This window comes from Dermacentor albipictus, chromosome 7 (assembly GCF_038994185.2).
Source record: "Dermacentor albipictus isolate Rhodes 1998 colony chromosome 7, USDA_Dalb.pri_finalv2, whole genome shotgun sequence".
Lineage (NCBI taxonomy): Eukaryota > Metazoa > Arthropoda > Arachnida > Ixodida > Ixodidae > Dermacentor > Dermacentor albipictus.
In genome coordinates, this window is record NC_091827.1 from 2,153,626 (window position 1) to 2,166,095 (window position 12,470).

Below are 12,470 nucleotides of genomic sequence, written 5' to 3' on the forward strand. Positions count from 1 at the left end.
TACATATACGGCTGCTGCTGCCATGTATATAAGTGCTTCAAATGATTCTTCGTGTATTTCGAATGCAAAGTTTACGAGGAAAATAAGTAAGGGCTTAGCCTTATAGAAACTGCCGCTTCCGGCCTAAGGACGATGATTCTTTTTTTTTTTTAAATAACTAAGTCTACGTCAACCTCTAGCACTTAACACATGCGCAGGCCGTCAGCTTGTATGAAGTACATCGTTCCCTTAATCATTTGGGCAACAGCAGCACTAAGTGCTGTCCGAGCTTAAAAAAAAAAAAAAAAGGTCGCTAACGTGCACTTGTCTCCGTGCGTACCCGGTGCACCGCAAGCGGTAGCGCATTCCGCATGATGCCTCAGAACTCGCACCTATAAAGCGAGATATAAGAATGAAGAAGAAGCACGTGCTCGCGGCGGTAAAGCTAGGTAAACGATGGAGCATGTTTTATTAGAATGTGAAGACGTCTGCCCGGCGGTCGATTTAGGCACCACTGGCGTCCTTGAAACCCTTGGGTTCAGCGAGAGCAGGCGAAAAGTAAACATGTCCGCATCAGAGATTAGTAAGATGCGATAGGAAGATTGGTGGAATAAAAGTAGGGAAACGACAAATAGCGGAAACGTACAAAAACAATGTTCACAATAGGGGGTCGGAAAATTTGGTTATGGGAATTCGTCGGGCTTTCTTTCTTTTTTCCAAAGGGGTTAGCATCTATCCATCCAGCTGCGGTGGGCGGCGTACAATGGCGGCCGTCGTAGCAGACGACGGGCACGTCCTCAGCGGCGCGCGAGCATCAAGGCTCTGCCGCCACTCGGGTTTTAGAAAAAGAGGCTCGCTCACGCGATGGCCGCCGCTCCGTTCCGGGCCCGAAACCGCTTGCAGACAACACGTGTTCGGTGACGCAAAAGCACGCGTCGCTTGCAGTAGTCTCCCGCAAATTCCTGCGCACGCTGGGTCTGGCCTACATGCATGAACGCAAGTGAAAGGGTTTGGCTTCGCTTTCGGGTGAGCTCCAGGACGGCTGCACGAACTGCGATGTGACCTCACCAATAAATGCAACACAATGAAGGTGGCACCGACCACACGTGCTTTCCATCCGGTAGCCGACGCACGCACTCACGGCGCAGCGACGGACTGCTCGACCACTGCGCCCCCGCTCGACAGCTGCGCCCGCCCGCTGTGGGCGGCCTGCTGCCGGCGCAGGAAGTGGTCGACGGCGGCCTGCAGCGCCTGCAGCGGGTCCACGAAGCAGCCGTCGTACTGCCGCCCGCAGTCGGCGCTCGGGTCCCGGCCGTAGCGCGCCGCCAGCTGCAGGGGCGACATGCGAGTGTCGTCGGCGTCGCCCGGTCGGAATGGCCTGCGCATAGCGCGTGACGTCACTCGAGCGGCTTGCCGCAGTTATTCCCACCGACCCCAGAGCTGCTCACAGACTGGTGACGCCGCCAGTTCTCGTGCTCATAAGCACGCTGCACGCGGGCCCCTCGATCCACCGCGCAATGGCAGGCCAGCAGCGGTGTCCGCATTTATTGTTCCGTTCAAGAAGGTTTTGGAATATAGCGCAATGCAGCCTCATAGACTTTCTCACTATAACACCTAGAGGGTAATCTGGCGCCACCGTCTATGGGAGTTTCTTAAAGGGGCACTGTGCCGTCATGGGAATGACGGTATCATAGAGTTTCTCACTATAACACCTAGAGGGTAATCTGGCGCCACCGTCTATGGGAGTTTCTTAAGGGGGCACCGTGCCGTCATGGGAATGACGGGATATGTGTCTGCGAGGCTCGTGTTGGCTGGTGTTGTAAGAGGCTTCGTCTAAAACGTGGATATGGCTACGCAAATAACGCGTTCTCAAAGTAAAATCTTCATAAAATGTTCCCATTCACGCATATTACATCTTTACTCACCCATGATGCATGACCAAGGGAAGAAAAGCAAGAACAGACGACCAACTGTTTCAAAGCGAGCGCGAACCTTGTCGTCTGTCCTCCAACATATCCAGCTTTTCTGGACACGTACCAACTAGCGCCCCAAGCGGCCCCGGCACGAAGCTAGCGCGTTTTCAATGGAACAAGCGGGTTTTTCGCGAATAACAAAAGCTGCAGGTCGATTATCAAAAAACGCAGGTGACAGACGTGTTCTGGAAGACAATCCACACGAGCCAAATGCAGTGATCACTCTATGGCACGTAAAAATTTTGTTCCCACAGCACTTAAAGTTTTAGCAATGGAAGCCTATGGAAACGACGAAAATTTGTGCTCGATTTTTGAGGCAAGAACGATGACTGTAATAAAACTATGCCGTCTATCGTAATACGCAGTGCAGCGTATGTAGTCCGCAGACTCAGCTTTCGATTGACGCCTCTCTCGGCTCTCCACATATGGCGTAAGATTGTTCCCGAAAGCGATTTTTGTAACACTGTCGTGAAAATTGCCGTGGTATCTATAAAAACATAAGCGTACCCCTTGGCGAAGCCTCGGTAGCCGTGGCCGAGTGGTAGAATAGCGAGCACCTTTCGTCCCGCATCACGGGCGGCCGTGGTTCGATTCCCCCTTCACAGCGTTTTTTTTTTTTTTAAGCAGCATAGGACCTAGTTTTGTAGTCTCTCACTAGATGGCAGAATCACAAAACCCAAGATTTGCTTTCGGTTTTGGTTTTGGTTTTTCAGCAGCGCATTTTTTGAAAGCCGCATAGGGCTTATAGTCTCCTATCAAATGGCATAAACACAAAACTCTCGAATTGCTTTCGGTTCTGGTTTTCCAGTGGTGCTCTTGAAATATTATGCTTTCTGTTTTTCCTTCTGAAAACGTAGCAGTATCGTGTTCATTTGTTAAGTCATCGCTTTTATGAAGGTTTTATTCATTGGACAACATAAATAGAAGCTTGCGCATGGCTTTGTGTTATGAAAAAAAAAAAAAAAAAACTTTCGTGCTTGTAGCGTGGGACCTGCAAGAACAAGATGGCTATTCTTATTGCGTTCTTCTGGAAGGTCCGTTTTCTTCGACTTTCGGCTGTCCTTAATGGCACACACTCCGAGCGAATGACGTCCAGCTGTGCCACAATGTTACCCGGTGGCCAGTGCCATTCCTATGCAACATTCGTGTGGAACAAAGGGTCTGCTAGGCTGAGTCGCTGCCAGAACGTTAATTATTTCTAAATATTCATCCAAATAAGAAATGTACCAACTAGGAGATGTGCACCGTCTGGATTAGTAGCTACTGTTAATGTGTTCCCTACAGCCAAGTGGTATCAATCCGTAGGTGTGGCCGTAAAAAACCATTTGAATAAATGTCCTTCGTTCGGTGCATTTGCTTTTAATGCGCAGCATTCTTTGTCGAGTACCCCAGCAATTTGGTAGCAAGATCGTGCAATATCGTACCTGTAACGCCAAAAGCTTGACGCATTTCCCATATAAATATATAGGTCTTCATAAAAAGGGTTGGGGTGACCAACTTGAAATTGGAAGTGGCATCAGCATAAATTTGGGCCAAGGTGAATTTAGCAGTGATATGGGAGTGGCCCTACCTAAATTTGGGGTGAAATGGTAGTGAGCCAAGCTGAATTTGAGGCTGATATGGGGGTGGCCCAACCTAAATTTGAGGTGATATAGGGGTGGGTAAGCCTAAGTTTGGGGGAATATGGGGGTGGGCCAGCCTGGATTCGGGGATGATATGGGGGTGGGAGAACCTAAATTTGGGGGTGATATGGGGGGTGGGCCACCCTAACCATGGGCGTGATATGGGGCTGGGCCAAGCTGAATCGAGGGGGGGGGGTAGGGGGGCTAACCCAAATTTGGGAGTGATTTGCGGTGGGCCATCCTAAATTTGAGGTGATAGACGGGTGGGCCAGGCTAAGTTTGGGGCTGATATGGGGGTGGGCCAACCTGGATTTGAGGATGATGTGGGGGTGGGCCAACCTAAATTTGAAGGTAACATGGGGACGCGCTAACCTAACCATGGGGGTGATGTTTGGCTGGGCCAAGCTGAATTGGGGGGGGGGGGGAGGTGATGGGTGGACTAACCTATATTGGGGTATGATTTGCGGTGGGCCATCCTAAATTTGAGGTGATCGAGGGGTGGGCCAGCATTAGTTTGGGGCTGATATGGGGGTGGGTCAAATTCGATTTGCAGGTGGTGTTGGAGTGGGCCAATATATATTTGGCGGTGTTGTGGAGGCGGGCCAATCTGTATTTGGGGGTGATATGGGGTGGGTCCTACCTAAATGTGGGGGCAATCTCGCGGTTGGTCAATCTGAACTTGGGGTCGATATGGGGGTGGGCCAACCTAAATTTTGGGGTGCTTCGACTGGAATTTTGGGGGACGATTCATGGAAATTCGTGGGTGGACCAACTTGAAAATTAGGGGTGGCCCAATTGAAATTGGGGATGGGCCAACTCCAAGATTAAAGCTGGGCGAAAAAAAAATCGGGCGTGGCCGACTTAAAATTGGGGGCTGGGCCAATTTTAATTTGAGGGTGTGCCAATTTGAAATTTGGGGGTGGGCCTATCTGATGTTTGGGGGTGGGCCAGTCGAAATTTGCGGGGCCTGTTTACGAATAGTTAGACAACACCACTGGTGTTTCTGCACCTTTTTCATCATCGGAAAGTATGTATATTAATAATTGTTACCTGATACTCCTCAAGGTGAGCTACCACTCAAGCCTTCCCAGCCCACTGGGCTGATAATGTCACAGAAGTACTCTCATCGTGACAACTGCGACGTTCAATGCGGAGATTACATGAGCAAATCGCAGACTGAGCTGACCATTTTCACACCAATGTCATTGCTAACACTACTCGCTCGTGCTAGAGGCAACACAAGCTGACAACTATCATTATTCAACTTTCACTCGCACGCTAGTCGACACGGTCTCAGCGCACTATTTCTCCAATCATTGGATAGAGCCTTGCTGGATGTTTTACTGTGATGTTGCGTCGTTTTTCGCGTAGGCCGTCTCCCGAAAAGAGAATAGATTTTTGAGATTGACGAGGCAAGCTAGTGTATAACTCATACGAAGCAAATGTATAAACGGTTATAGTAATTTTTCAAAAATGAATATAAGTAAATAAGATTTCAGATGGTATTGTTTCGACCGGGCATGACAACGAGTTTTTCCCGCCTGTCACAGTGCTTTGACCGAAAACCTAATCATTTTGTTCAAACGTGTTGCCCAATACTACATGTGCTAAATGTAGAAAAGTGCGGTGCGTAGTCACAGCTTCAAAGCCAGTCTATTTTGTGTACGGTTGTTGATATTGTAGTAATGTGGAGTTTTCTTCTTTATAAGAGCACAAAAAGAAAAATATAACAGATGGTAGCTAAGCGCAAAGTAAATTGGAAGATCTGAAACCAGCAATTATTTTTAATTTGTGGATTGGTCTTCTCCGCCGGTAGATCGCTGTCGCATTACTTCAAAGAATTTTGTTTGTGTGCAACTGCAGCAAAAACGAAAATACTACCATTTCATTGCCAGGACCTTTATGCCCTCCACACACACAAGAAGGACACCAGATAATTGGCAATATCAGTTTATAAACTGACATTGTTTTGCTAATTTCAGTGTAGCGTGGTGCCTGCGGACGGAGTATTTTATTAGTATCAGTCCATTGTTAGCAGTGAGAAGCAGTTCGGTCTACCATTCCCATGAGGGCATACTAGCCATTGCAGCGCTTTACTGTAGGACAAATTAAGTGCTAAAAACTTGGTGTGCCTTGTCGTTTCCGCAGGTCGTCCATCCATTCTGTTATGGTGACGATCAACATTGTGTCCGTCAGGCCTCCTCCTCATTTTTAGCTTCACCATCGCGAGAGTGGACAGAGAAAGGAAGCTTTCTTCACAATCAGCCCCAGCGGGATTTCACCACTCGTAACTGCTGCAATTTGCATTCAGTGACTGGGCATGCTAAGCACATCCTTAGGTTCACAATGACTAGAGTACGCAGAAAAAGTAGAGCTTTGGTCGCTATCACTACCACGAACCCATGTCAATGCAGATATAAGTACGTGCAGGGGCTGAGTATGCTAACCTCTCCGCTACCACCTGCTTCCACCACCTTAGATTTTCCAGGCATACCTGCTTCTTGTTTTCATCGCAGACGCATGCAGGACAAACGCGGATAACTAAAAAATCTCAGTGCCCTTCCACTCCGTGAAGAAACATGACCTGCAAAGCTGTGTATGTGGGTCCCTTAATGGTGAACTGCACCTCCACCGTATGTCGGCCCCGCATTGCACTGTTTTCGGGATCGGCCCACGTATGGGGAGTGCTTAACGCCTGCTTCACCTCCGCCGCGGGTCTCCCCGGCATGGCGTTACATTCGGGATCAGCCCACATATGGGGAGCGCTGAACGCATGCTTCACCACCACTGCGGGCCGGGCCGGTATTACGCTACCTTCAGGATGTGGCTCTACACGCGAACGCGATAGTGGAGAAAGTAGCCCTTAAGAGGAAGCTTTAGCTCTGGTGGTCCTATCTAAGTAAATGTAAAAGGAGAATTCGTTTTTCTCGACAGCCACTGCATCTAATTTGATAAGGTTTGTTGCATTTAAAACAAGAACTTAAAATCTAGTGTCTGTTGGTTTCGAATTCTTGAATTAGGTCATCATTTGTTTATTCAAAATTGTCCAAAATTGCAAATTTTAGGAAAACGATACCATCAAGTTTACAACGCTCTTCCGGCAAAGAAAACTGATATCAAAATTATGTACATTGCATCTAACAGCACATCTAAAGCAGACAAAATTGATATATTACGCATGAATCTTAAAAAATTTAGTAATATGGAAATACAGCTTTTCCACAACCCTTGTTCACAACGTAACGACTTCACGTAAGATATAAATCGGCATATTGGAATTGTCTAATGGATGCTGTTTACAGAACCGCGATATCAGTTCTTGATCTGGAGTTAATAATTTGTAAACTTCGTGCTCGTGTACTTTTCGCACTTTCGAATTGTTGAATATCTTTTACCAAAATTCAGGCCCTAAATAGAAATTCCGCTTCCGATAGTCACTAGAATTTACCTTTCTCTCCAGAATCCAACAAATTTCATTAAAATCGGTCCAGGGGTTATCTAAGAAAAGCGTTTCGGCGTTTCACATCTATTTGAATAGGCCGAGTCCGAGTAGGGCCCGTGTTAAAGCTTCCTCTTAACGACTTCGCTGTAAAAAAAGAATAAAAGAATAAAAGAAAACAAAAACGCTGCATCCATCAATATCGCTGGCTCAGATTTCGTCATGATGGCACCGTCCCCATCGGCACGGCTCCGTGAGCAGCTACCAAGCTGTTAACTTTCGTTATCTTCCTTCCCTCGGCGGCCGCGCATTGTCTTGATGCCAGCGGCGCGCTAAATCTGCACCATCATTTCGTCATGCATCGCTTCTGCGACCAAGCAAGCTTTCGGCGGCACACGTACACTGCCGCATTGGCACCAAAACTTTAAACTGCTTGCTTTCGAGAAAACAGCATGAATAAAAATGGAAGGCGACTATAAGGCCACGTGGAATATGTTCGCGGGGCCATACTACTGATGACAGCATCCCGAAAGGCTAGATGTGGTCAGGTTGGCTTTACAGGTTTGGAAGGAATGACTGACGGTCTAGCTGCTTCATTATCACATAAACAGCGCTTGAAGTTGTTAGCGCAGTTTGTGTGTGGTTCCTCCTTTGTGTCCCGTCGTGAACTGCTGTTCTTTCTGTGGCTTTACAGATGTTCCTTTTCTGCGTCAGTTACGCCTTCCAAGAATGTTTACTTGGAAAATTTTTGTTTGCATGGCTCTTACAGAAGCATGTTTGGTCGAAAGTTTTTCGATTGGCTGCATAATCACGAGGACGGGCTCCAAACTTCTCATTTTCTTTAGCCACGTAAGAACCATTACTGAAAATTTAATTAACGCAGCTTTGTTAATTACGCAAACAACTTCTCAACTTACTCTGCATCTAGAGATTACCAGTCTGACCTCTCGAATGATAAAATGATGTTAACATTGTTTGTATCATTTCAATAGTTTTGTTTCGTGCAGTTAAAAGCAGCCGGCATATTGATGGTGTTGTAGACTTCTTATAAAGTAAGTGTGAAAGCTTGGACAGGTTATCTTGGCACTAATCAACTTCATGAGCTTAAGCACATGTGCCGAACCTTGCACGACTGCCTTTACAACCGATTCTTATATATTATACAAGAAGCACCTCAGCGCTACGGTACATCCCACAAGGCGTGCGAGAACATTGTGTGCGCTCCCGATTAAGTGCCTGAGCGTTGGTGGCGTCAGGCTCGCTTTCCTGGCATCATAAGGAATAAAAACTGCTGCCTGGAGGAAAGCATTGGGTACATTTTCAGTACTTTGTAACATATGGATCGCACGGATGTGCACGTTACAACGAAAAGTAGTGAAATATTAAGATGAGGCTTTCGCTGGATGTATTTTAGCTGTCTAATGATAATATCTAAAGAAAAAATACTGTGATTTTGTGACAAATAATGCTGACATGAAATATGAGCTCCGACACAGTAGCCGTGGTGGAACTGGCCCCTGGACTATTGGGATACATTGAACCACGATACGCTGGTTTGATAATTCGCGCTTGAATTTCCTGTATGTCGGCGCCGCTGTGCAGTGTTGGAGGCCCTTTTTAAACGACAAGCACTATTTTTCAGCTAATATTGAAAGCAACTGTATTCCTTTTTTGGGGAGGGGAGCTTTTTTTTTAGCGTCTAACCACAGTTCCAAAGTTATCAGTTAGCTCAAGATGCGCCTGCATGTGTTTCTAATATCCAGTATGTTGTCATGGATTCAATAGCGAAAGAGCGTTATCTTATCAGATTGCGCGCGTGAAGCGAATACTGGCCTACATTCGCCGTCACATTTGAGGACCCGAGATTGCGCTGCAATGTACGAGCATTTCAGTCTGACGAACTGACGCCTTGATCCGTAGATCGGAATCAGAGGAAGCACTGCGCGCAGCCATCGTTGCGCTTTGAGCGTTTTCTTTTCCAGCGCAAGCTCACCTTATAATGAGATATATTCGTGACTCACTCTTTGGAAGTGTTTTGTTCTTGACATCCCTACAATGTGAGAGTACAGAGGCGCTCCATCTTCATAGAGTGAATACTTGGAAACGGACTAAGCCTTTTCTTGCGTCTGCGTTTACACACTTACCGCATCAATTTATTTTTTATAACCTAATTTAGGAGGCTGTAAAACACAGCAACCTTTTATTAACAGGACATTTTAATAACACAGAAAATATAAATGGTTATTAGTCGGCTTTCACCTCATGGTAAGAATTTCAATAAAGATATCTTTATGATAATTAAAAGCCTAACCTCTTGACAACGTTTAATCTGAATTCCTCTTTGCAAGCTGATACAGACTTGCAGGTGGTTCGTATCGGGGGCCCTCAACATATGTCTAACCGTCAAAGAAAGAGTTATTCCGAATGTTTCATTTCAGGAAGGCGTGTTACCCTCCTGTCTTTTATTCCCGTTCGCAAACACGCATAAGACGAAAGTGCTGCGTGAAGAGCGTCGTTAGTCAAAACCAACGAACTAGCGTAACTCACCTCGCTTATATCGCTGTCATTTAGGCTTATATAAGAAATATATATATCTTATATGGACGCATCACGAATCGAAAAAGAGCTGTCCGTGACCAGCCCAGCTAGGTTTCTTTCATTGCGTACTTCGTAGTAGCGGCTAATAGTAGCTCACGAAGCAGAGCACTGAGTGTGGATATTGCAGAGAAGGTGTTCTATATACTGTCTCGTCACCCACCGAAAATTGCCCGCTGTGCTACCGGCCATTCCTAGAAAATTGTATATGTGACGCCCAACCATTTGCCACACCGCAACTTTGTTTTGCGATTGGAGAGTCCAGGTGAGAGAGAGGGTGGTTATGTAGATAAAGACAAGCTATTTCCTGCAGTCACACAGGAATGCATGAATGAATGCCTTCATTTATTGAGAAAAAAGAAGAGCAAGCATCAGTGGAAGCACGTCTCAGCAGATTGGGAAAGAAGCGGGGGACAAAGAGGAAAAGCTGGAGGCCGGGTGGCAGGCGAAGTCGCAGTTTAGGGGCGAGAGAATATAAGCGAGAATTGGTGAAACCAGTTGAATTTTAGTGTAGATCTGTGATGTGCGAGTAAATGATTGGAGTCACCGCCAAGCATCCGTCATTTGCGGTAGTATAAGCACCCGCCGCTCTTGGTAACAAACGTTTACTGAAAACCAATCTTCGCAATTAATTATTCATCAGCCATACCTCGCCACGTATTTCTTAGTGGCAGGGTCAGTGGATTTCAACTACGCTGTCGCGACAAATTACGACTGTAAAGTGGCGCTTGCGGTTACGGTTGCCATACTCGTGACTCTTACTATTGCGCGAATACTATAAATATGGGTTTACTGCACAAGTTAGTGAACAGACATTTTAGAACCGCGTTTCTCACCTTACATACGCGCAACGCAATCACCATTGCAGCATGTTACGGTGCGCGTCCCTTCAAGACAGAGACGAAAACAAAAGAATGCGTTAGAAGACAGGGTACCGACTTGGGCCTCGTGCCAAACATATCCAAGCCAACAATATTTATTTTATTTCAATACCCTAAAGGCCCAATGCGGGCGTTACGTAAGGGGGGGATTCATCAAAGAAAACTTAACAATATACAACACAGAATATAAACGGCTGAAGACAGGAATAAACAAGTTAATAAGCCAGGTACAAGTTAAGGGGAAGAAATGGCTAGGAACAGGTACTGAAAAAATGCACATGTGGCAAATCCCACAAAACAAAACAAAAATCGCACCTTCAGAAGTTACAAAACATGTCATCCAACATTCCACGGAACGTTACGGCCCACACGCACACACTGAAAAAAAAAAACGAAAAAAAAACGCACATCATTCTAAAATGGAATTTTCTAAGTATGCGGGGGGGGGGGGGGGGGGACCAAAGAGCTGTTTGACATGATGATGTTCCAGCGATAGCCGCAATGCTAGAAGGAAGCGAATCCCACTCTTCAATAGCCAGGACCAGAGGTGAGCATTTGTATCGTTCTGTCCGAGCGAAAATGGGTTTAGTCTTCTTCATGTGATCTACACGAGCCGGTGTGTGCGGCACCGGGAGAAGATGTGAACTTGCGAATGGTGTGTTTCTGTGGTAGAGAGTATGGAAAAAAGATAAACGGCTGAGTTTTCTGCGCATGACGAGAGGCGGGAGACGGAGCGATATTTTCAGTACTGTTACACTTTGATACCGAGAGTAAAGGAAAATGATGAATCAAGCAGCCTTGTTTTGTATACATTCCAACATGTTAACAAGATAGGTATAATGAGGGTTTGAGATCACGTGTGCGTATTCTATCACAGGCTTGATTAGCGCGTTGAATGCGTGTAGTTTTGTATCCTGGTTGTCTTCGCGTAGTCGGCGTTTAAGAAGACCAAGTTTCTTTAAGTCCTTGGTAGTAATCAGTTCAAGATGAGTGCTCCAGGATAAATAAGAGCTAAAATTTACACCGAGGTATTTTACCGACGCTGAAGTTTCAATGATAGTATTATTAACTGTGTGGGCATTAGGAGTCGTCTTAGCAGCGGAAGTAAATTTGAGATGTATAGTTGTGTCTGCGTTAATTACCATCTGCCCTACCGCACCAATGAGTTAGCTCATCAAGATCAGTCTGGAAAGCAATAATGTTAACAATCATGCCGTCGTTTCTATGCAAAGAGGTTATGTATTTAAACTTCTCGAGTGACAGTCCAATCCGCCACCTACGGGAGCGCTTGAAGCCGCCGGCGGCCATATTGTTAGAGGAAAAGGAGCACGGCTACAGTACGTGGCTGCAAGCACGCGCGACGCAACTGTGCTTGCGGTTCTGCGATGAAAAATCAAATGAGACTCCTTTAGGAAGTATATCAGTCCGGCATTGTGTGTCGCTGTTGTAAAAAAAAAAAGAATGTCATGGTGGTGGGTGTCTTGTGTTCTGTGTACAATATGTTGCGAGAACTGAAAAAACAGTCGTTTCCTGTTTTCTTCATTCAGTGACCTGCCGCGTGCATCGGCACTGTGATGCCCTTTCGTCGATACGTGGTGCCGGGCCGTACTGACAAAACATGAGCTTGAAATATAGTATCCATATGCCATTTCTTAAAGAAATCACTATTTGTGTTAATGAGCATTTTTGCTTTAAACCTAGTAAACAAGAAAAATATTCAACGGTAGGTCTCATTTTTGTCTGGCGTTTCAGTTCTAGCTGAAAAGAGTTGGTGAAAGCAACTCTTTTTGCGGAAGTAAACAAAGGAAAGGGATGTAGTGAGTTGGCCGCCCTTTTCAAGCTTTGCTTAAAAAATGCATGTGGCAAAGTATGACGCACCAAATAGTATATGCCAACCCAAATGAATCAGCGCGGTCATACTTGCGCGACATGCCATGGTGGCCTGCCACCAGGACATCATGAAGTTGCAGCGATGACAGTT

The 12,470-nt window shown here is 46.1% G+C and overlaps 1 protein-coding gene across 1 annotated transcript in view; it reads right to left on the reverse strand.

Moving 5' to 3' along the window:
• Positions 1-419: 419 nt before the first annotated feature.
• Positions 420-12,470, reverse strand: part of LOC139047311 (uncharacterized) — a 32,740-nt gene continuing 20,689 nt past the window's right edge. The window contains exon 6 of the mRNA XM_070521141.1: positions 420-1,357. Within this exon, the coding sequence (XP_070377242.1) occupies positions 1,117-1,357 (241 nt within the window). The 3' untranslated portion in view covers positions 420-1,116. The remainder of the gene's footprint in view (positions 1,358-12,470) is intronic.